General features: G+C 39.0%; 1 protein-coding gene across 1 annotated transcript in view; it reads left to right on the top strand.

The window, feature by feature from the left end:
- The first annotated feature begins 5936 nt into the window (after positions 1–5936).
- Positions 5937–24322, top strand: part of DDC (dopa decarboxylase) — a 60848-nt gene continuing 42462 nt past the window's right edge. Inside the window, exons 1-4 of the mRNA XM_074825426.1 lie at positions 5937–5997; positions 11877–12113; positions 18365–18478; positions 19151–19270. Of these exons, the coding sequence (XP_074681527.1) occupies positions 11913–12113; positions 18365–18478; positions 19151–19270 (435 nt within the window). The 5' untranslated portion in view covers positions 5937–5997; positions 11877–11912. The remainder of the gene's footprint in view (positions 5998–11876; positions 12114–18364; positions 18479–19150; positions 19271–24322) is intronic.

Raw genomic sequence — 24322 nt, forward strand, 5'->3', positions numbered from 1 at the left:
CCAAAAGTTTCCTAGATTGTCTTTCAGAGAACTAAGCAGAATGTCAGACTGCTGTAAAGGCAGGTTGCTTCTAGACTGGCAGCATCTGACCTCAGCACACAGAGGTTCAAAATCTGTGCCTCTGACCGGAGACAAACTCTGCCAGAGTGTGGATGGGGAGGTGATGCCACTTTAAACCTGGCCTAGATTTAGGCCGTTTGGGTTTTGAATGGAGTTGGAGCCAAATGTAGTAACACAGAAAAATAAGCTGGAAGAGAACAACCCTTCCTAGCAAAATATTTTATGGAAGCTGCCCATGAGGAGTTACCCAGAATTGCACAGCATATGGCAAAGACTTGCATCTGTACTTGAAAACAAGAACTTAAATGAAGGTCTCTGAGCACAAAGGTAACGAATGCATTGGGCTATCCTTCTTATTTAACTGCCTGTCTCCTCCAGCCACATGTAAATCCTGTCTCAGTGAGAGCCTGTCTCTCTAATGATAATGTGGAAGCTGTGATTATCATCTGAGGTGTGGAAGTGAACAGTATCATAAGGAGAACAGATGGCAGGCAGTTCTGAGTGGGGATACGGCTGGCTGCACTGTGGTGAAGCTACCTGCAGCAGCTTAAGCTGTTATCTTTCCTGGCTGGCTGTTTTGCCTCCTAGCTGGAGATGATTGCCCTTCTTATGGTGTTGGCAGGATGGGGCATGTGAACACTTGGTGGCTCTGTCACCCAGTGCTACAGGGACAGACAGGTTCTTTTAGGGATGTTTGGTAGAATGAGGACTGGCCACAGGGTTGTAATTACAAGTAGAGCTTCATTATTACATAAAATATTTAATGATCAGCATAGCTTGTTATCTACAATTTCTAGCATTTAGCGTAGCTTATTGTTGCACAAAGTTTCTATCAATTATCATACTTTCAGTTAAGCAAAACTTCTAGTAATAAGTGTAGCTTTCTTACTGTCTTGAATCTTTAGTTACCTAGACTTTTAGTCACATGGACCCTCTGCAGATTGGGTCAAATTCTTAATAATTAGTGCATGATGCAGTAATCGTAATCTGGACTCAGATTTTACCCAGAAGAACACAAGTCACTCAGTCTTCAGAGGAAGAAGACAATGGTGGGTGCATCCCAGTCCACTGGGGGATCATGGGTTTTGCTGTCCAGCAGCGGGACTGCAGCTGCTTGATTTTACAGGTGCTTTTACACCTCCCTGTTCCATAATGGGTGTCACCACATCCTGGCAGCAGTGCTCGGTCAGCAAATAGTCTTGTCTCAATTCTGACAGGGGATCTGACTGTTCTGTAATGGGGTTCATCACATCTTGGTGACAGCCACAGTGTTGAAAAGGGAAAGAGAGAAGGAGGTGATACTTGATCAGCACGCTTAAATTTTATGTCTTAGGAAATGGTGTAGGTTATGCTAACCGTATTACCAGGAGTCAGGAGCAGGGCATACTGATCACATGGCTTCAGTGGCAAGCCTCATTTTAGTGTAAATGCATCTTCCCGAGCAAAAATCACACACTGCACTCAAGCCCTTGAGGCATGCACATATATCACTGCCACCTCTGAGACGGAGACAATCCGCAGCAGAAGGTAGCAAACATTACCTTACTCGTGGCTTCAGCTGTGAATGTGTGTCTGTGACCAGGGAGTCCTGTGGATGTGGAAGCTTCAGTTCCCACTCAGTTCTCTGGAGCCCTAGGTCTGTGATACGTGTAAAGTAATTTCTCTTTCTTGGAGAAAGTCCATGTACTCAGTAAGTTTTATGTTATATTAAGCATAAATTCTCCAGAAAATTGTCACTGGTCTTTTCTAGAAAGGTGCTTATGTTAGCACAGGACTGAAGGGGAGTCAAAAGACACCTTTGCAACAGAGCTGTCGGGGAGGAGGGGCAAGAACCACCAGTACGATCCCTTGCCATAGTACTTGCTGTAATCCCAGACAGTTGAGCCCCAACATGATCTTTATGACACTCCAATGTTGTTCTTATCCCATAAAGGCTTATATTGGTGGCAAATGGTCTTCCAAGCTTACTGCAAGCAGTGCATGGTCCTCGTGATAATGCATTCATGACAGACAGTGACAAAATGTCTTCTGGACCAAGCTTTATGTGATTTTTGATACCTTTATAAACAGTGATCAAAATGAATTGCTTACATAATAACAAGCACTGCATTACGTTCCCTCAAGCCATCTTATTCCTCATGCTTACCTGGGTCTGTCTTCTCACCCACGCACTGGACTATTCCATTCATAAACTAACTGCTATAATTTGCTTCTCTGACACGAGGTCTTAATAGCACATTTAAGCCCTAATAGGAGTTCATCTATCAGCCACAGCTTGTGTGAGACTCACCGTGGTCAGTGCTTGAGAAAATTCTTTCTGTGAGCAATATATGGCTGGACGAGTGCCCCAGCAGTGCCTACACTCCTAAGTAAACACATCTTCTCAGCTCACAGCAGAAGGTATTCCTATCTCTGTATTGGAAGAGCCTGCCTACTGTGATTGCAGCCTGCTCTCACTGTCTCTGTGACTCTTCACAGCCTGTCAGTTTTTCTATTGACACTTCTTCAGTTCATCACAACCTCTTTCTTTTCTGTAGGCTTGCTTCCATAAGAGTGAAGTGCTTAGGCTGCCTCGAACCAGCAAGTGGTACATTAACTCCTCCGAAGCTGTGTGTTTGAGTCTGTGTCCATGTTCACTTCGTTAGCAGTTCCTTTTTATCCTTCTTTGGTTTACCTTCACATGTTCACACAGACAGCAATACGGAACTGAACAAGGAAAACAAGTCACACATGGAATATTCATGAGAGATAAGATAGATGCTTTCCCAGTTTGTCAGCTCTGTCTGAGATTCATCTCCTGGCTAATCTGTTGCAAAGTCTACTTATGTTCTGCAGGAGACTTAGTTTTTATCCATCTATTTGTGTCTGAAGGCTTTATTTAATTCTTACTCTATTCCAAAGGAAATGCACCCTCTGTTTTATCTAGAAAATTGTTAGTTGCACATTTCTGCTAAAATATTCTCTTCTGTCTTTTCTCATCTGTATGGCTCATGCAGATTTGGACCTTGTTTATGGAACATGTAAAGACTTTTCATTTCAGTACAGCCGAGTGATTCTTAGAGTTTTTTACTTTCCTTTTCCTTTTTATAGATAATTTTCTTTTGCATTACTGGTATTATTACATTCTTGGAAGGATATATTGGGAAAAAAAAAGACAGGCAAAGACAGGGTTCTACTACTGTTTTTATTTTTCTGAAGGAGCAACAGTGAAGGAAGCAGGACGAAAGGCTTGCAGCCTCCAAACAGCATCCTCTAACTATGGATAAGGAGTAAACTGAATACTAAGCAATAAACCAGGTGTTTTTTCTTATGCTTATGTAACAGTGACTGTTCCTTTGATGCCAAATATTGAAAACAGGCACAAACATTTTGCTAGTATGATTCCTAATTAATTGTTTCAAGTTATTTTCTCAATACCTAAGATATTTATGATATCTGAGTCAATTTGAAGCCCTTCACATTATAGCTCAGAACAGATGTGTTCAAATAATGTTAGGCTCAGTGATCTACAGCACAAACACATCTCAACCAAATTTAGTAACTAGAGCCACACCAGGAGGCTAGCATGAGATGAGTGTCATGCTATTCAGGTGAGGGAAAAGTTGGGAGTAAAGCCATCTAATCATAACTAGACTGAAGGCCTGGGAAAACTGCCTTTTAATTTCTAATCTGCGTTGTATAATGATGGAAGAGATGAAAACTACTGCAAAGTGGGTGCAAACTGCTTAACTCCCTCTGCTTTGATCCCTGTCTGTGCACAGGGACTGGCAATGGAAGGACTGGCAATGGGACTGCAAAGTGACTGATAATACATTGCCTGCGTGTTCTCTGGTGCTGTGCTGGAGCCTCCTGTTCAAATACAGTTATCTCTCCCACCTTGTTTGCAAACCAAAGAGTTCAGCAATGGTAATAAATTGGTACCATTACTGCATGGGCACAGCATCATTATATATCATCATCAGGGTGACATACCTCCACGTGCAAAAACGCGTTAAAGCCTGTCTTATGTTAACTGCGAATAATATGATCTGTTGGTTGCTTACCAACAAGCCCTGGCCTTTAAAACTTTTAGGATCATCTGTTATTCCTCACACACTGGTATCCTGAATTTTGAAACAGTTTGGCAGTAAAGGGGAGATCTCTATTCATTATATTTCAGCAGTAAGATAAGTTCTTTGTGAAAGAGCCAGCACATGAAGGGTCTGGAACAAATTTGAAGGGCCACAGCATGTCTGACTAGCCAGCACCTGTTACAGAAAACTTCATGATCTTGCTTTTGTCTACCACAGAAGGATTCTGTTAAGCAAAGATTTGTGTATTGCCAACAGTTGATGAGGAGAATTATGAAAAGTAGTACTAGCCAGAAGAATTATTAGAATTATAGAGACATGGGATATGCTTTTTAGAAGGGCATTGAATTCCCTTTTTCCACCTTGCTTATTGTACCTCTGACACTTTATTTCATTTTTCTTCCTGCGAAATAAAAACCCCATGATTTTAATAGAAAATGCAATTATTGTCTTGTCACAGCAACTTCTAAGGTAACTTACAAGTACAGCAGAGAAATAAAACTACACCAGATGACTGTGAGGTGGTATTTCAACACTGATTAAACCAGCATTTTAATACTCCAATCTTAATTTTAGTTTCCATTTTTAATTTCCTTTGAACGTTATTTACCTTTTGCAAGCCATTTGGATGAAACATTGAAGTTAGATTTGAGTAATCTTTATGTTTTCTAGAGATACTTTCAGTTTCTGCATCTCTTATACTCTTACAACATATTTTGAATTTTCAGTCAAATTGAGGGAGAAATTTAAAATAGGAAAAATCTCCAAACCACTTTTTTTCTTATGGAGTCCCAGTTTGTCCAGGCTGTAGCCCTGTGCACTTAGCAGTTTATTTGTGGTGGAAAACAACTGAGAGCCATCTGCAACCAACCCTGGATTTCTTGGTGCTCTCAAGATTATAGACATATCATTACAGCAGGCACAACCCAAGAACTGAAAATGCAAGTCAGATCACAGAGTAACATATAGCACAGCAAGCACAATGAAACCCTCAAGGTGATGTGTGGATTTTAGGTTCCGTTTTTATTTTTAATAGGCTCTTTCAGAATTGTAACAGAGTTACAATTGGCCTTATATCATTACAACAGCAAACACAGCCATAACAGTTTTAAAATATATGACAGCCAGAACTTTTTCCTCCTTCACAAAAAGGTTGGCTGCAATACTGCAGTGCACTAGAGACTGGTCTGGGAGCAGTGGCTGTCCCAGATCTCCTGCCACACTGGCTATAAGCTGTTCAGGACTATGAATTGCTGTTAGTATTTTTTAAAACAAACGAACTAAATAAAAACGACGGCTACCTGGATTCATCTAGAAAGAGAACTCCCCATAAGACTTTTCTTTTAGAATAGGGGAGCAAACCTTGAACATTTAGTATTGTTTGCAGTCACTTGAGTGGTATTTCAACCGTATCCCTCTCTCTCTTTCCTGAAAATAATGTTTTACAGAAGTGGTTCAAAGCACTTGCTTTTACAGCAACTGCCACAGCAGAAACATCCTGAAGTGTATAAGGCAGACCGGGAGCATGTGATCAGGCACTCACTGTCAGACTCGTTAATGGAGTTCGTGGAAGAAAACACACACCACCTCGCAACTAACGGAGGCAATGGCCGTTACTCACTCAGATCTGTCTACCTTTCGGGTAGCTTTTTTTGCTAAGTATATTTTGGAGGAGGTGTGGGAGGAGGGAGAGATGCTGCTGCTGCATGTTCAATGCAAAGTGCTTGGCTGTGATAGGCTGAGGGGATGTGGATACTCTGCCTATATATGCTGGCAACTGCATCCTCTGTGCTTTATAGCTGTCACAGAGGAGCAAAGAAAGACAGTGAGAAGGACAGAGGGGAAGGAAAAGCCTTACCAACTCGCTGTAAGTAACATTATTTGTCCTTAAAGCTTTGTGGTTATTGAATTCTAGTAGGTACATTTGGATTAATGCAACAATTGGTTACTTAGAGTGGGAGCTCGGCGAATAAACAGCCAGCCTGTGTTATTTTAGAGATAATCTGGGATACTCAAAGAGCATTTCTTTTAACCTAAGTTTGCACAATATACTGTGCACCTCTCATTTTATGTTTGATTTTTTTTACATATGATGTATGTCAGCTATAACTGTTTATGTACATTTACGCAGAATCCCATGGATCCAAAAGTTTCTGTCTTGTCTTTCTAAGTGCAACAGTTCTGAACATCCAGGCAGACCTTGAGAAATTCTCTGCCAAATATTTTGAATAATAAAATTTTCAAGATAAATTCAATGCATGACTTTTCCTCAGAAATAACCCTTTCCACATCACTATAATCAGACCTCAGAAGGGAAAATTACTGAACTGCAGACTCTGTGCTAGTGACAGCAATGAATAAAACCAGCAACTTCTAACTAGAAAAAGAAATTTTAAAAGGAAATGTAGAGCCCGTAACATATATACCTAATTCTTCACTTGTGCAAAGGTCTTGGCTCGTGCAACAGTAGAAGTACAGAGTAGATCCATTTCCTTTTACTCATGCTGGAATAAAATTCATCCTACAGTCGTTATTCAGGCAATACTCCTATTGTCAATAGTAGAATTTTAGCTTAATAGTAGCAACAGCTGCAAAAACCTTCAGTTGGGTTCAATAGCAGAAAGTCCTCATGGCTTCAGTGGTGTCACTGTAGCACTATGAGCCTTTAAATACATTATATTCTGCAACAATCAGTTGGCAGAATAGAAAGTGCACTTTTCTCATTCATTGGAAAGATATACAGTTATTACCTTTTTTTGAGCCAATGCAGCTATCAATTTAAGGTGCTATTAATGCATCTATTCTGTATTTAATAATAGGAGCTGCTAAAATATTTTATTATGTTAGCTGTTTCTTATTTGACTTTGATGAACTGGAAAACAGGCACTCATAAAATAATAATATGTCGAATATACCTCTCTCCTCATTTTTCTTTTTTCTCTTTCCCCCTTTTTCCCTCTTTTTTATCTTCTTCTTCCTCATAACATGTTTCCTGGTAGTATTTAGTTATCTTTTACATTTATAATTAGTTAATGCAAAAAAACAGATTCTAAAATTATAGACAATACTTTTTAACAGAAATGATAAGGTGAATGTTATCTGCATAACATTATACCTCTAAAGTAATTTAATACTTAATTGTGCATAAACTGCTCATTTGTGTGGTTCAGTTTCAAATAAAGTAGAAAAAACGGTTTGCAAATGAACATTATACTGACTATACAATCTAAAGACTAACAACAGTTTTCAGTAACTTCACTAAAATAAAATATTGCTGTGTTCTAATTTCAGTGTACTGAGGTAGGAGTAGTTTAAACAAAGCAGCAAAGGATATGTCAACTTTAGATTGTGTAGTGTACTTGTCCTGTGACAAATTCCAGCAAAATTAAAGAGCAAAGAGTTTATATATGAATAATGATAATAATAAAAAAGATACATTAATATCATATAAGTTCTTGTTTTTACCTGAAGTTAAGAGCAAAACTCAATCTTTTCCAGTGAAGTAGGACTTGATCTGAAGAAGTATGGAGTGGTGACAGTATCCATTGATGCTTGCTAGGAACAGAAGTACTCAGACATAATATTTGTTTGATGAAATTGTATTTTATCAATTGGAGTGAGGCTGTTGATGTATTTGAATACAGACTGTGCTTACAAAGTGGTAGAGACTGATAAATAGGCATGATGCCTCCTGAGAAGCTGTGCTTTCCTCACTTGATGTTCAGCTGGCAGATGTTGAATATGCTGAAATTCATCCTGGGAGGTGTGAGATCCCTGAGAGCATAGAACCTTAACCACTCTTTGTGGGTCTTCAAGAAAACTGACCACTATTAAACATTTTAGAGAGAGGTTCAGTTTCTCTGAAATGTCCATTTAGTTTCAGAAACTCAGCCTTTATTATTTTGCAGTCTAGGTCCCTTCGACTTAAGTGGGTATTTTGAGTACACACACATTGTAACACTCAGCCCTTCAGAAAATATGGATGCTCTCAAACAGTGTTTTCATTTTAGACCCTAAGGGCTGAGTCATCTGAGGTATTTTGCTTCTTAGAAAATCACACTCTATATTTTTAAAATATGCTGGTGTAGAGGGAAGGTTTCTCTATGCATTGTGTTGTTGCATTGTACGTGTGTGCATATGCATGTGAGAGGTAAAAGAGAGAAATATTCTGTACTAACAGAGAAGTGAAGTAATTTGCATTTTTATAGTACTAACTGGTAAGCATTACAATTGTCAGATACTCTAGTCTACTGGATGTGACTTCCATAGCAAGTAATACTTTCAAGCAGATGAAGTGAGATCAATAATGAACAATTGAGGAAGAGAATAAAAATGGGGATGAGAGTGTAAGTGGATCTTGTCACTCACAGAAGAATAGATATAAAATAGGAGGTGAAAACGAAAATTTAAATAACTACTGTGTTCCTGCAAGGAGTATGCCTTCACAGTTCCCGGTGAGATATGTACATTACAGCAGTAAGGAATTTTCAGGCAAGGACTTTTAGGAAAGAAGATGCATGGATACATAAAGATAGATGTTTAGATAGATTTTAGTTTCTCAGTATTGTCTTTTTGGTCTTTTTTGGTCCTTTCCAACATAGTTGATTCTGTGTGATTCTGTGATTCTGTCTTTGGGGGAAAGAAGAATGAAATACTTTGCTTCAGATTGAACCAGATATATTTTACTGGATCAAACTCAGTTGAAAGTTCATTAGAGGTTAAGTAGATACTGGTTTATATCAATTTATAACACTGCAGCAAGTATGGCAGCTTTGGGACGGATGGTTCATCCTCCCATTCTTTATGCTTAAGCTTCCTGGTTCAATTACTTCCTCCATGCAAAACAGTGGGATTCCCCTGTAATTTAATTCTTTATCCTGAATTTTGAAAATGCTATTGCAACAGTGATTCTTGACAGAACTAGTGCAGCCAAAACAATGTTAGGATAAACCAGTAGACCTCCAGTTCTTGGGAAGAACTATAGTTAGCAAATAACAAGTAAGATCTCAGTGATTATCTAAAATATATTTTGTCAAACTGAGTTGACAAATTTCAGTTCCATGGTCATAGGCTGAAACCACAGAATACGTATCTGATGTTTAGATCTAAATTTTATTTTCTTATCCTGATATCCAAAAAGAACTGTGTCGAAACTGCTAATAATAAAAAATACAATAAATTATATCAGCATACTATATAGGAACAAGATGATGCAAATATTACTTGGAATAGAAAGAAATTTCAGATCCAAAAAAATCTAGGTGGTAGAAAAATGGTCACAAGTTGTATATCATAGTATCTATGTTGTGGTAATATGATAAAGTACATTTATTTTTGTGTGTTTGTGAGCTGTTTTGAGCTTACACACAATCCTATTTCATTTATGTCATTTGATTTATAATTTAGAAAAAGACCAAACGATCTACAGAAGCTTCTATGCTAAGCTGTCACCTATATTTGATTGATAGAAAGTAAAGCTAGAGAGTAGTATAGTGATACCCATACCTGTTCTGAGATTGTACTGACAGTTCATTGGTCCCACAGATACTGAACCGATCCACGTGTAAAAGTCTGTAGGAATGGTGGTGAGCAACAGTAGCATTAGAAACACCAAATCCTCAAGTTCTGAGTCAGTTTAACCTCAGGCAACTCCCACTAATTTGGCAGTCATGGGTTAAATTGTTATTTTCACAGCTTTCATCTCTGAAACCAGAGAAAAAATAACAGATTACCACATGCGAGTTCTTTAGAGCATGCTATAGCAATGAACTGATGAATGAAGTAGCATAAAAAATGATGATAGCATAAGTTAAGGGTTAATTTAGAGATACTTTGAAAAAGAAGTGAAACACTACAATATTTAGATTTCTTCTAGTAAAAATATCTAAACCAAAGAACTGAGCCCTGGGGTGTAATTAGATTGCTGCCACAGAGATGCATATTGATTGCTGCAGTTCATGATGATTTATTTAGAAAGTTTATTAAAATTTTGAACTACGGTCAAAGATGTTAAAAGAAAATGCACATAAAATTTGGATGATATTGAAGAAATGGAATCATCCTGACTATAAAGGAGTAGAAACAAAACTGCTTGCTTAAACACAGTCTTTCAAAGGGGAGATGACACACAAAGCTGCCCACCAGAATCCTCTAAGGACCATAATGACTACTGGTAATGTGTTTCCGGCAACTTAGTAGCAAGATCTGAGAAAGGTCTTAATTCCCCTTTCAGAAAGGCATAGAGAGCGCCAAATAAACACTTACACGATGGTTAAAGAGGGTAATATAACTCTAACAAAATAGCAACAAGAACAGCTATTTTCTGGGGGGCTAGGAGTCCCTACTGTGCAGATCCTTGCCTTCCCAAGTGGTTCGTGACCTACAGCAGCACTGTGCCTTCTTAAATAGCAGCAGCAGCTGCTCCACAGAAATCCCAGATCCTCTATTTGTAGCAGCAAAGATGTCTCTAGGACGGTGTTTATCAATGATGTCTTTCTTTTGTAATGTGACAGTACCAATTCAAATATAATAAAGCCCAGAAAGGTCTCTCTTTTCTCAAAATGATGTCCTGAGTTATAAATCCTTAGCACAAATAGCTGATACCTAAGAAATCGTTTCATAATTACATAACATTCACATTGTGCTTAGTATAATTATTTCCTTACCATGTGAAGATTTGAAGATATGTGAACTAAGCATAGTATTTCTTTACACCAGCAGTGAGTATCCTTGTTTCACTTGCCAATTTTATTCTAGATTCCAAGGAACAGTATCACTTACTCAGAGTGTATAAAGGCTCTTGGACACTTTTTAGGCACTGTGATATCAACATTGTATTCACTGAGCATTCGAAATGCACAGCCACGCACAGTAGAAAAGTTGGGCGGGTGAGGATGGCAGGAGCAGGCACCCTAGCAATATGAATTTATGTTTGCTCAGTACTTTGCAGGCAAACTCCAGTTTACCTCAGCTGAGCCATATATCACCTTGCGTGAGCACACAGTCTCTGCCTAGCTCAAAGCACACCTCAAGCTCCAGCCCAACACCTTGGAAATAGGGACAGCGCCAGACAGAGCTTCCTCACATCCTCCTGAAAAATACAGTACAGATCAACTCTAAGTGAATTCTAATTGCAACCTCGGTAAGAAATAAGATTTTGTAAATGGTGCTGCATGTGCATTTACAGTGCAAGAGTAAAGAAGCTAAATCTTGAGCACAGGAGGCAAGAAGTACCTAAAATGACAGGACAGCACAGTGGATTACTGTGATAACTGTGATTATTATGGCTTGTTATTATAGATTATAATAGAGACACACAGCATGCTATTTTCTTAGACATCTTCTTTATAAGGCAGGAGGGAGTTGATTATGTGCCACATAACAGTGCCACATCCTTGGCACTGGCACACTCAACTAGCAGCAGTATAGATTAAATCTGTGAGTTCTGAATCTTCATCGACATACATCTACTGCTCTTCTGTGCTATAGATACAGCCTACCTGTATTAATCTACATCATGACCTCGGCGTCACAGATTTAACAGTGTGATATACTTCTGTACAATGTCCACCTAATACTGGAGTGGAGCAGAATGAAACACTGTATGGGCATTGGCCTAATGTGCAGAAATAAAAGAGCATATGGTCTTTTCAAAAAGGCCATATGAGTCATCCTATAGATCATCTGAATAATGGGTTTAAAACTAGTAAAATTTTCTTTCAAAAGTGACTTTTTTTCTTTTTTTAGGGTTTTTCTGATAATAAGTCCTAAACTCTGATACCCATGGATGCCGCAGAGTTCCGCAAGAGAGGGAAGGAGATGGTGGACTATATTGCAGATTACCTGGAGAAGATAGAGAAAAGACAGGTCTTTCCAGATGTGGAACCAGGATATCTAAGGCCCCTCATTCCAGACTGTGCACCCCAGGATCCTGAGAGCTTTGAGGATGTCTTTAAAGACATAGAGAAGATCATTATGCCAGGGGTAAGAAAAATGGATCTGTAGTGTAATGTTCAATACTGCATTTAGGTTTTCAAAGACTTTAAGGAAAGTGTGGATTGAAGTCTGTGCAGCTAGACCTTATGAATGTAAGTACCCACACTGATTAGCTTTTAGAAGGCAGGAGTCTGCTTTATATCCATAGTTAAATATGATCTAACACTTTACACAGCTAATGTTTTCAGTTCTTGCTAGAAATAATCAAATCATTCTTTTGCTTCATGCAAGGCTTGCTTTTGGAAATAATCCCCTTTCCTCCCTCGAGTTGCTTAAGGCAAAACTTCATAACTTTCAATTTCATGTGATATTTTTGCTACTTGCAAAGCATGGTAAATATTTTATAAAATGGGATTTTTATTAGTCTGCTGTGCCTAAAATGTTCCTTCAAGCTGATCTTTAAATGTTAAAATTCTCTTAGGAGACTTCTTTTTATTACAGAGTTGACTACAAAGGATTCTCCCCAATACTTGTCTGTTGACTTATTCTCCTAAATGTCAACTTCTTCTAGTACGTTTTAAGGCAGATGGCCGTTACCTAAATACTAGTCCTTGGATAGATCAGTGTTGGACAGACAATACAGAACAAAGCATCTGGCACTTGTCTGGTTCTGAATCTTCCTTGTTTTTCCACTCATGGTATACCTTTTTTATTTTAAATATATGCTTGTCTCCTAAGACCTCTAAGCAGCTTGAAGAGGACTGGATTATTAGTATATGTTAATGAGGAATCACTCCTTTGGATCTCTGCAATAACTACTTTGGGTTGCTTTTCTAGATGTAGCTAGGTGATATGATTGCTATGTGACTGGACATGGAACAACTGCTCTGCAAATGTGTTTAGTCAGTGCATTATAATACCAATTCCTTTTTATTGACCAATGTAAATATTTGATATTCAATATGACTTTATCTTGTTTCCCTTGGAGCCAACCCTGCTGTCCTTTCACAGGCAAAAACTCCACTGAAGTCAACGGAAATCTCTCCACTGTTCTCAAAGATTTGTGGATGAAGTCTTAAATCCAACAGAATTAAATCAGTGCAGATTAGATAAGAGAATTATGTCCAACACATGCAAATACTTTCATTGCTGTTCATTGATATGATTGCCTTTTCTTTTTCATTGGAGGAAAATACTAACCATTTTTTTTTGTCTGTGAAGTAGAACAGAAAACACTTTGCTTTGAACACTTGAGAACATTCAATAAAATAATACCAAATTAAAAAATAAGATATGAATCATTTGAGAATAGAAGGTGAGCCATTGAATTCCAATTATGTCATCCACATGTCATGTTCTCTCTGAACTGAATTGGTTTTTTTCTTGATATTTACATGCCCTGCAAATAAATTTACTTTTACAAAGTGATACATTCTGAAGAAGGAATGTTCTATCCAAAACTTTCCTCTGGTGTGAAATGTTAGTGCTTGTGACACAAAGAGCACAAGTACATAAATCCCAGTTCTTACAGTAACTCTGTTTCTGCCTGTGTTGTTCATACTAAATACCGAAGACTCACATGAGCACATAATCACAAAGTCATAGTATAGTAGAAGTTGGATGGCACCTCTAGGGAACACTTAATCCACCCCCCACTGCTCACAGCAGTCAGTTAGAGCAGGTTGCTCAGGACTGTGCCCAACTGGGTGTTGAATATCTCCAAGGATGAAGTGTTCAAAATCTCTCTGTTGTCCTGTTCCAAAGTTCAATCACCCTCACAGTAAAAAAACTTTTTCTTACATTTAAGTGACTTTTTCTGTATTTCAATTTGTACACATTTCTTCTTGTCTTGTCACTGGATACCACTGAGAAGAATCTGGCTTCATCTTCTTTACACCCTTCCATGAGGTGTTTATACACATTAACAAGATACCCACTGAGCTTTCTGCAGGCTGAACAATTCCAGCTCTGTCAGCCTCTCATCACATGACAGATACTCCCATTAATCATCTCCATGGCCCTTCACTGGAATCACTGCCATATCTCCATGTCTTTCTTGTACTGAAGAACCCAGAACTGGACACAGCATTCCAGGTGTGGCCCCACCACTGCTAAGTACAAGGGAAGGATCACCTCTTTTGACCTGCTGGCAACAGTTTTCCTCACGTAGCCCAGGATGCTGTTGCCTTGTTTGCTGCAAGGGCACATTGCTGGCTTATGTACAGCTTGTCTACCAGGACCCCCAGGCCCATTTCTGCAGAGCTGCTTTCCAGCCAGTCGATCTCTGGCCTTTACTGGTGCAGGGGGTTATTCCACCTACCTAGTCCATATTTCATCAGTGTGTCAGTAAAGATGTTATAGGAGACAGTACTGAAAGTCTTAACAATATCCTGTGCTCTCCCCTTGTCCACCAAGCCAGTCATCTTCTAGCAGGCTGTCAGGTTGCTTAGGTATGATTTTCCCTTCATAAATGTTTGCTGCTGAGCCCCAATCACCTACTTGTCCTTAATAAGTTTGGAAATAGCTTCAAGGTTCCGTCGTCTTCCCTGGGATTGAGGTGAGGCCTGTAGCTTCCCAGATCCTTCTTCTAGTCCTTCTTGAAGATAGTGACATTTGCTTTTTTCCAGTCCTCAGGAACATTGCCCAGTTGCCATAACCCTTCAAAGATATTTGAGAGTGGCTTCAATGACATCGTCTAGCTCCTGCAGCACTTGTGAGTGCATCCCATTAGGCTCCATGGACTCATGTATGTCCAGTTTATGTAAATGTTTCCTAACCTGGTCCTCCTCCAGGTGAGGTCTTACTTGCTCAAGGCTTTACCCATGCGTCTCAGGAGCCTGGGATTCCTGAAGGCAAATTTACAAGGAAAGACTGAGGTGAAAAATGCATTGAGTGGCTCAGCCTTTTCCCTGTCTTTTGTCACCAAGTCCCCAACCCCATTCGGCAGCAGACCTACATTTTCTATGCTTTCCTTTTAATGCTGATGAACCTTTCTTGTTGCCCTTCACATTCCTCACCAGATTCAACTCTAGATGGCTTTGGCTTTCCTAACCCTGTCCCTACATACTCAGACAGTGTCTTTATAGCCCTCCTGTCAGGGGTCACCTGACCCTCGTTGCTTTTCTTACATGCTTCCTTTTTAAAATTGAGTATTGTCAGGAGCTAATTGTTCATCTGTGAAGGCCTTCTGCCACTCTTGCTTGACTTCCGGCATGTAGCGTGGATCATTTTTGAACTTGGAGGAAATTATCCTTGAAAATCAATCAGCTCTCCTGGACCACTCTTCTCTCCTTGTCTGTTTCCCATGGGATTTTTCCAAGCAGGTCCTGTAGCAGGCCAGAGTCTGCTCTCCTGAAGCCCAGGGTTATGGTCTGCTTCATGCATTTCCTCCTGCTCTCATGATCCTGTACTCCACCATCTCATGGTTACTGCAGTCAAGGCTGCCCCTGACTTTCACATCCCTGACCAGTTCTTTCTTGTTTGTAAGTATGCGGTCCCACAGCGTGTCTCTCCTCATCAGTTCTTCCACAGTTTCCTGTGTTCAGAAATTATCATCAATGCACTCCAGAAACCTCCTGGACTGGTTGTGCCCTGCTGTGTTGTCTGTCCAGCAGATATCAGCTTCATTGGAGTCCCCTGTGAGGACTATGACGTGCAAACATGAGGTTTCTTTCAGCTGTCTGGACGCTGTACTCATGTACTTGTGATCAGGTGGTCTATAGCAGACACCCACCTGAATGTTGCCCATCTTGAAATCTCCACCAGTCCTGACCCATAAGCTCTTGACTGGCTCATTGTCCATCCCTAGGCAGAGCCCCATGCAGTCCTGCTGTACTCTTGCATAAAGGATCACAGGGACTGAGGGAACAACTGCTGAACTCTGATCTCCACAGCAGGAAGCCAAGGTGGAAAGGATCTGCATATAAAAATATCAGTGGGAGTCACCCTTCTCTTTCATACTTGCTTTGTTGCCTTGAAATATATCTCCTTGTTTAGAGCCAAAAATGATCGAGTTTAGTTGTAACTGCAAATAGCAGTACTGAAGACACTAATTTTCCCCACACTGGGTCCATTAATCTATGAACTTTCAGCTGAAGTACCCATCCTTAGTGTGTGTAAAGGAAGACTCTTGCTTAGACTAAGAAAGCCACAGAAAGAAAGACATCCTTAAAAGAAATCTGAGAAATAAAATGTCTCTGAGCAGCATTAGAGTGGTAATTACTGAACCCAAGACACTTGTGTATCACTGTTTATCAGCAGAAGGCTGAAAAAACAAGCATCAATTATGTCACATGCTTTGCAGTATTTGACAAAGTGTGTCTGTTCCAACATGGCGAAAGAAATTAGTTTTACAGCTGCTTCAAGAGAAGGGGGAAGGGGAGGAAGGAGGAAGAACTGCAGCTGCATTTGCCCTAGGGCTTTTGGCTTTTTTGATTTTCATGAGTGGTGCAACTGGAATCTGCTGTGTTTCATCAGACAAATGGCTCCCAGCAAGTAGGCAGTTTAACTTGATTAACCCAAGATGAATGTCACAAGTCTTACAGATCACAGAGGATTAGAGCTGGGGAGATGAACAGTGGCAGCCCTGACTCATTATGGACGTCAGTGAAAGTCTGTGCATGTGGGTCCTATCAGGGACTGCTGTATATTATTTTTTTATCTGTTCATTGTTTTCCTGTGAAGAACCAAGTCCCATCCCATTTTCTTTTTTTTCCTGATTTGTGAAAGAAGATGTTTGCCACAAGTGCTCTAAAACTTTTGTTACAGAAAAGAAAGAGATCCCGACCAGATTTAAGAGATACAGCTAAAAATGTTCACAGTAGCTTGTGTTTGGATACCTGATTTGAGCAGGTTTGGACTTAGAGACCAGTAAAAGTGAAATCTTGAACATACCAGGTACAGGGCGAGTTTAGACAGTGGAAAACTGTAGTGGATAGGGGCTGTTTTCATATGAAAGACATAGGGGCATCTGAAATATTATATATGGTATACTACAGCAGAGAAAGTGATATCTGATTCATGGTGTATACAAGAGTTAAGACAGTTTCCCCTTAACACAGAGCATGTCCCTTAGTGAAGAACTGGTTGTTGGCATGAAGAAGGTTAGAAGAGGAAATAAAAGGATAGTTGTAGCATGCAGAACAGTGCAGTACAGTGATCCTTAAGTTAGCTCCAGAACCAGAAACCTTATCACAGACTGGGAGAGATGGGAGTGTGAATGGTAAAATTCATCAGAAGTCAGAATGCGGAACAAAACAGTAAGGCAATACTGAGCTGAGTCAGGAGACAGTGTATGCTCTTACCATCCTCCAGTTGTAACAGAAAAACTCCAGTATTAAAAAAAAGAAAACAAAATGGTGTAGGAAAAGGCTAGGCTTCAATAACTCAGCAGCCTCTGGATTTCCAGCCAAGGAAAGATCTTATAAAAATTCTGCTGAATTCTTGCTTATAGTCCATCTAATCCTCTAGAAGCACCGTTTTCTAAAATTTGCTTTTTATCTTGAATGTGAAAGCTGCTTTTGCCAAATGTATCATATCACATTATTTCCACTGACCATTGCAGTGTGGCAGTACATTTCCTGTTTTCAAATTTTATTAGATTCAAGTTGTGGAGCACTGTCGAGTATCTCACAGATCCTTAAAATTGCTTAGATGTTGCATAAGATCATTCTAAATATTGCTGCTGCAAGACAGTTGACTACAATTTGTGCAGTTATTGTGTTGTTCCCTCATATTAGTATGATCACAACTTGTCATAGCGAGGTGATAGTTTAATTTTCTACAGAAGGTATTGGATACTGGAATGGATTGTTTTATTTCGTGATGAGGAGCTGTTTGGCCAAATTCAGTGCCTGAATTTTAGCAAATAACTGCAGAGTGTGGGCAAAAGAGTTCTGTGGACATCTGTTGCACTGAAGACACTCTTGCTAAGTCAGTTGCATGACAGAGATGAAAGAACAAAATACCGCAGAGTCCCTGAAATCAGAGACTCAAGAACAGTGCCCTGCACAGAAACTTGTGCTGCCACTGCCCATGCAGTTCTTGTCTTCTAGACAGACAAAGGGAGTATTCTGATTTTGAAACTGTTGGGAGATGGGGGCAAGAACTAGTTAATTTCTAAATTGAGTAAAAGAAAGATAAAAAATTTGAGAAAATTTGAGGAAAAAATGGGATCCTGTGTTACAGCCAGGTAGTCGAGAACTTTTGACTGGTCCTAACCTCTAATATTTTCTGATTTTGTGACAATTTGTTTCTGCTTCCTGCATTAGTTAAAAATCACTATTTTGCTCTTAATACAGGTGACTCACTGGCACAGTCCGTACTTTTTTGCCTACTTCCCTGCAGCTTCTTCCTTCCCAGCTCTTCTTGCAGATATGTTATGTGGTGGAATAGGATGTGTGGGCTTCTCTTGGGTAAGTTTACTGGAGTTTGTACTGCTATGTGGTAATGGTGCTTCACCTTGCCAAGATTTTAAGTATTTCAGTAACGTTTTTCAATGAAATTATTGATTAATAACAGTGAAGTCACAGGATCATTTTTATAGGTAAATTTCCTTGACTAGTTAAGTGTTTTTACATAGACAACCTGAATGTCTTCAGGAATAAAAGGCTATTTCCTCTTAGAAGTTTTGCCCTTCAAAAATCACCAGCATTTAGTGGCAGCGGTGCAAACTTACTGGTAATTCATTAAGTAGTATGACTGTTGCCTGTCACCCAGTGTTGTTACTTCTTTTATCATCTGGATGAATGGAAAATTATGTTAAAAAAACCCACATTCATATGAGATGGGCTCTTCTCAAAAGAGGTTGGTATTTAATGTCAAGAAAAATATATGCAAGATACAAATCCTGGCTTTGACATTTGATAGTCATGGTTCTACGTGAGGCCCAGTTTGACGTTTTTTAGTAAGTATTAGAAACAACATGCACAAAATGGTCTTCAGGTCCCTAATTTAGCTGATGAAGTTAGTCAGCTATTCTACAGTCAGAAGACAGAAAGAGAGAGAAAGTTATTCTTGCTGTGGTAGATACTATTTCTCTTCATGGTCTAGTGAGGTTATTCACTCTGTTCTATTTTTCAACACAGGCCGCAAGTCCAGCCTGCACAGAGCTAGAGACTGTCATGCTGGATTGGCTAGGGAAGATGATTAATTTGCCTGAAGAGTTTTTAGCTGGGAAGGATGGCCAAGGTGGAGGAGTCATTCAGGTAAGAGGGGACATGAAAAAAGAATAGGTGGTGTGTTTGTGGACTTTATGATTTTGTAAAATCTTCATCCCAAAACACTAATAAAGGAAAGATATATTTTTTTCTGCCACATGGGTTCCTTTTCAGAAAGACTGATGCTCTGTGAGAATGTCCATGTGTGGGTAGGATCATTTATGAAAGTCATGGTTTTGTTTTCAGAGCAGCTGAATTCTGAAACTCTTTTCTATGAAGAATTGCTAGTAGTTCAACTTAACAGCACAATTTGGGTTTAAAATTTAAATAATAATGTTGAAAAATCATGTAGGATGGAAACTTTAATTTGTTGATCAAGTGAAGTGAGCTCATACTTACCAACAACATAAAGCAATGTTTCATGGCTGAAAACAGAAAAAAATTTCTCAAATGGAAATATATTTGAGGATTTTGAGTAAAGCATCATGAAAAGCGGTTACAAAGGCTTCCATGAATTCCACCTTATACACGTCCAACTGTTTACTTCAGTCAGTTTCCAAAACAGCCTTCCTTTTTTCAGAAAAAAAAAAAGTGTCAGAGATCAAGCAATGGATAAGAACATCGGAGAGAATCTTCTGTAAGTAGAAATAACAGAAGGTAGAAGAAAGTCTATCAGTCTTTGTCAAATACGTTGAAATTATTTTAATAAGTTTTCTTTATATAACAAAATGAAATATTGGAATAATACAATGAAGAGCTGCTTAAAATTTGAACCTAAATGGTTCTATCAGTAGATAATACAATTTTCAGACTACACTGCAGTATCCAAAATAGAACAAAATGCTCAGACTTTGACGTTGACTGCTTAATGAAAGCCTACAATGTCTGAACAGAGTATCTGTACGATAATGAATATATCATCAATCGGCGAACTTGCATGCATAATAAAGCTATATTGCTTGTCAGCCATGGCCACACTAGTGCATGGTCTTTCTGCAAATGCAGACTCAGTTCACAGCTCTTAATCTAACTAAAATAGGTCTCTACTATGAAAAAGACTGAATTTTAAATAATAGTTCTGTGCTACTTTGATAATCTTCAGAGTCTGGTTATTGGAGGCCAGGACACAATCCACTTTATCCTAAGATAGTCTTCTAAAATACATGCGAATTACATGCTAGGAGGCTTCTTTCTTTTATCTCAGCTGCAAATGCCTAGAGCATATTCCAGTGAATTCTTCCCAACATGTTCCCAGGCAAGTATGAACTTAACCCAACTGCTATGATTCTCCTCAGCAGAGCTGCACCTACACCAGTGTATTTCCAGTATAACTCTTTACTCATGTGCTTGCTCTGTTAGGATCGTTATCATTATGATTACTAGTGAGGGGGTTATATTCAAGAAATCAAGCTTTGGTCACGTGTCTCAAACTATTTATTTTGTACCAGTGAAAGCAGGCAATTATGTCTGATGGTTAGCAGCAGGAAATACTGCCTTTCCAGGATGACAGTGCTGGATTGCCCATAATTTTCGTCAGAAACCAGTCAGTTTCAAGAATCAAAAGTGGGCTCTGTGTTTCTGCTTACGATGAAGTCATTTGTGCTGCAGATCTTCTTGTCTTGCTCTTGAAACAATAATGATACAAATAAGAGAGCGTGAGGCAAAGACAACATGAGCATGTGAAAGTGCCAGTCATTCTCTTGGTAGATACCAAGTAATTATTGTGGTACTGGGTAAAACTGAGCCGGTGAAAATTGGCCCTTAATTACATTTGAAAGGCTATGTCAATATGAAGCACTTTGTTGTTGTGTGCAGGTTGACACTTGAAAATGGCAAAAGATGAAAGAAAATTTCAGTTCAGAGCTCTGGTGGACATGCACATCAGCCCTTGCTGATATTTCTTCCGCCTCTTGAGCCTGCTTGCCATGGCAACCTTTGTTTGCTTGCGGTAAAAGGAAAGGTATCATCATCCTTCACTTAATGCATAATACAGCATTCAAGAGGAGAAAAAAACAGCTTTTAAAAATAAGTGAGAAAGCAACTTTCTTCCTGAAGCTTGTATCCTGCTGTTCATTCTAGATAAACTGCTGAAAAGTGTGCCTCCTTTGAATTTTAAAGAGTTTTCTTGCTCTGCAAAGAAGTATTTTAAGGGTGAAACAAAATGAGACTCAGCCTATATTTGGTCTGGCAGGGAACACTGCTGATTTATCTTTCTTGTCAGTTAGCCAAGTAGTTCAAGAACCAAGGGTTTTTTTCCTCAAAAATATTTAGCGCAAGACTTCAGTGCCAAGTGAATAGAAGAGCCTTACAAACCATGTTCTGCAAACACTGTAAGCTTCAGTATAAAAAAGGTGACTTATGGAAACTGAGGGAAGGTGAAAAAGCCTATGTGTATCATGAGACATCCAAAAACATTTCCAAGTTGCTGGATTCAGGTGCCTTTAGGCATTGTCCCAGCTGTATATCAGGAGGCAAGATTCAGATGGGCAACAGGCCCTTTCCTTTTCATCCTTGTTTCTGTGTAAGGAAATTCATACAAGAACTGTTGCATACACTGACTATGCACCAGCCTGGATGAACGGCCAGGATGCCAGGACATCTTGTGGCACTCCTCAGAAGGCTGAGGCTATTCTTGAGCCTAAGTGATTTGCCTGCCCACCCAGGCAGGCTCCAGCATAGTGGGAGCTTTCACTTCCAGATCTCAAATGAATGCCTTAACCTTTGCAATTTCCTACATGTTTTTTATATATATTTGTGTGCATTTCTTCAATATGCATGTTCCTTACATATCCTGGAAAGACACAAACAGTTTTACAGGGCCTTATCGTTACCAAAAAAAAAAAAAGAGAAGAAAAGAAAAGCCACTTTCTCCACATATATTTAAAAGATTTTCATGTATCCCCTTAAATATATATTTTAATAAAAGTAATAATTAGTATTATTTTGCTCATATTAAATGCAAGGCTGCTAGAGCCAACTTTACTGTGAAGAACCCAGATTTAGAAAGGTTGTTTTCAGTGACTTGCCCAGTGCGAGATGGAATTAGATCTTGCACACAGGCTTTATGTTGCCCAACTTCATTATGAGGACATACAGCTTACGTGAAAAACTGTATGAACGTCACAGTAAGTTGCAGTGGTTTGCACAAATGAAAAGTATTCTCATCTGCTGAATTGCTGGAAAGGGCATTTCAGGCAACATTGTGTGATAGTACATGCCCATTATGCAGGTCTTCTGATTATGCAGGGTTCTTTAAAAGATTATATATTGCTTGTAAAAAGAAAAAGGAAAAAAAAAGCAGCTTCTCAGAAAATAGGTCATGTTCTTGACTGTAAAAAGTTCCTCACATCTGCTGGACACTCAGGATCCGAGTGATTGTATTCTAGCTCACAGGACTGTCAGGAAGCACAGGTAGTTTTTTTCACTGTTACATAGATGATAATGTGCTGAGCATGGCAGAAATAGTTTTGCTAACAAAGACATGATGACAGAAGTTTCTCATCAGAAAACTTACACTTTGTGAGGTTCATTCCACATTTTGTCAGATAAAGTTGAACATATACAAGAAAGTACCTTTAGAGGAACCATTTATTCCAGTCTGGAATATTTGCCTAAAATAGATGGAATTACTGCTTTCTGGATATGCTTACCTCTCTCCACTGATACTAAGGGACCCAAAACAATTATTTTATCTCAGATATTTAACTTTTTAGACACATAAAGTAAGGTGAATCAGATCTTGAAAGTTATTTATGTGTAAGACGATGATTGTGTGCACACACTCTTGCATCATGAGTTCTGAGAACTACAGGTAGGCATGATTTCTCAGTGTTCAGATATTCTGATGAGTATTCTGGGTATCTGACTACAGACCCTAGTCAGAATAGGATTAAATGGGGATTGCCAAATTATGTTTTCTGTAATTAATGGATGGGATTTCCTTCACCCCTTGCCTCCACATGGAAGCTCTACCTTACTTGACCCAAGAGGGATATTTGTTTTCCTAGACCATTCTGTATCTGTAATATTTCCCTCATTTGCCACAATGCTGTATGCAGCAGCAGCTATAAGAAATGCATAAAACTCTCTCCAGCTCATCTTTGTGCTCTGATGCAGACCCTGGGGTCTATATTCCTCAAATCCCACACCACCAGAAAGGCACATGAAACATATTCATCATGGCAGTACGTTTAGTAGATGTTTAGGGACTGTCCTTTTTCCTGCTTACCCCATTCATGAGGCTGTTGAATTTCAGCTGGATTGAGTTCACTCAGTGTTGAGCTGTTGACATGTGTAGAAGGAAATTTTGTCTTATATAAATAGCTCAGCTAACTTCAGCGTTAGGAGAAAGTCACTGGGCTCATTCTCATGTATGAAATCTGTAGGATCAGGTCCATCTCCAGGGAAGAAATAAGACTTCCCAAATATTTAAACATTTGTTGTAATTAGTAAGTATACACAGGTCTTCAGCAGAGGGAGGGTAGAATTTTGCTACGGGATAAGAAACATCACTCCAAAACAAGCTTGTTGTCACGGGGGATATTTCTGAGACATACTTATTAATAGAAGCAAGTGTATTCATTGCACTGTTATGTGCTTGGCAGAGGAAGATTCACATGACAATTGTTAAACTTTGAAAGTACCTTAAAACTTGATCTTGTGTATGGACACCCTAAAACATTGACATTTATGAACATGTATTAACAAACTGTTACTTATAGTTCAAAAGAGCAGTTTGGAGCATGTTTCATCTGCCTGATCTAGAGGAAAATCATAAAAAGAATTTGTGGGAATTTGTATTCTCCTGTGAAATTTACAGATTGTTACAAAAAATTCCCCTCTTTTTTGTCGCAGAGTATCCAAGGCACAATTTAAACTCCTATTTTCTGAGTCAAAGTGCAATTTAGAAACAGTGTGTGACTGTTCCTTTCATCTGTATTTTTGATGAAGAAAACATACATAACTAATACTCTGAAATGCAGTTAGCTCTATTGAATCATAGCTTTGCTTTTTCAGTGTTTTTTCTCTTTTAGCCATGATAATTGACTTGCCCAGGGTAGCTCTAAATATTAAATAAATGTTATAATTATGCATGTTGCT

Source organism: Strix aluco, chromosome 1 (genome assembly GCF_031877795.1).
Source record: "Strix aluco isolate bStrAlu1 chromosome 1, bStrAlu1.hap1, whole genome shotgun sequence".
Lineage (NCBI taxonomy): Eukaryota > Metazoa > Chordata > Aves > Strigiformes > Strigidae > Strix > Strix aluco.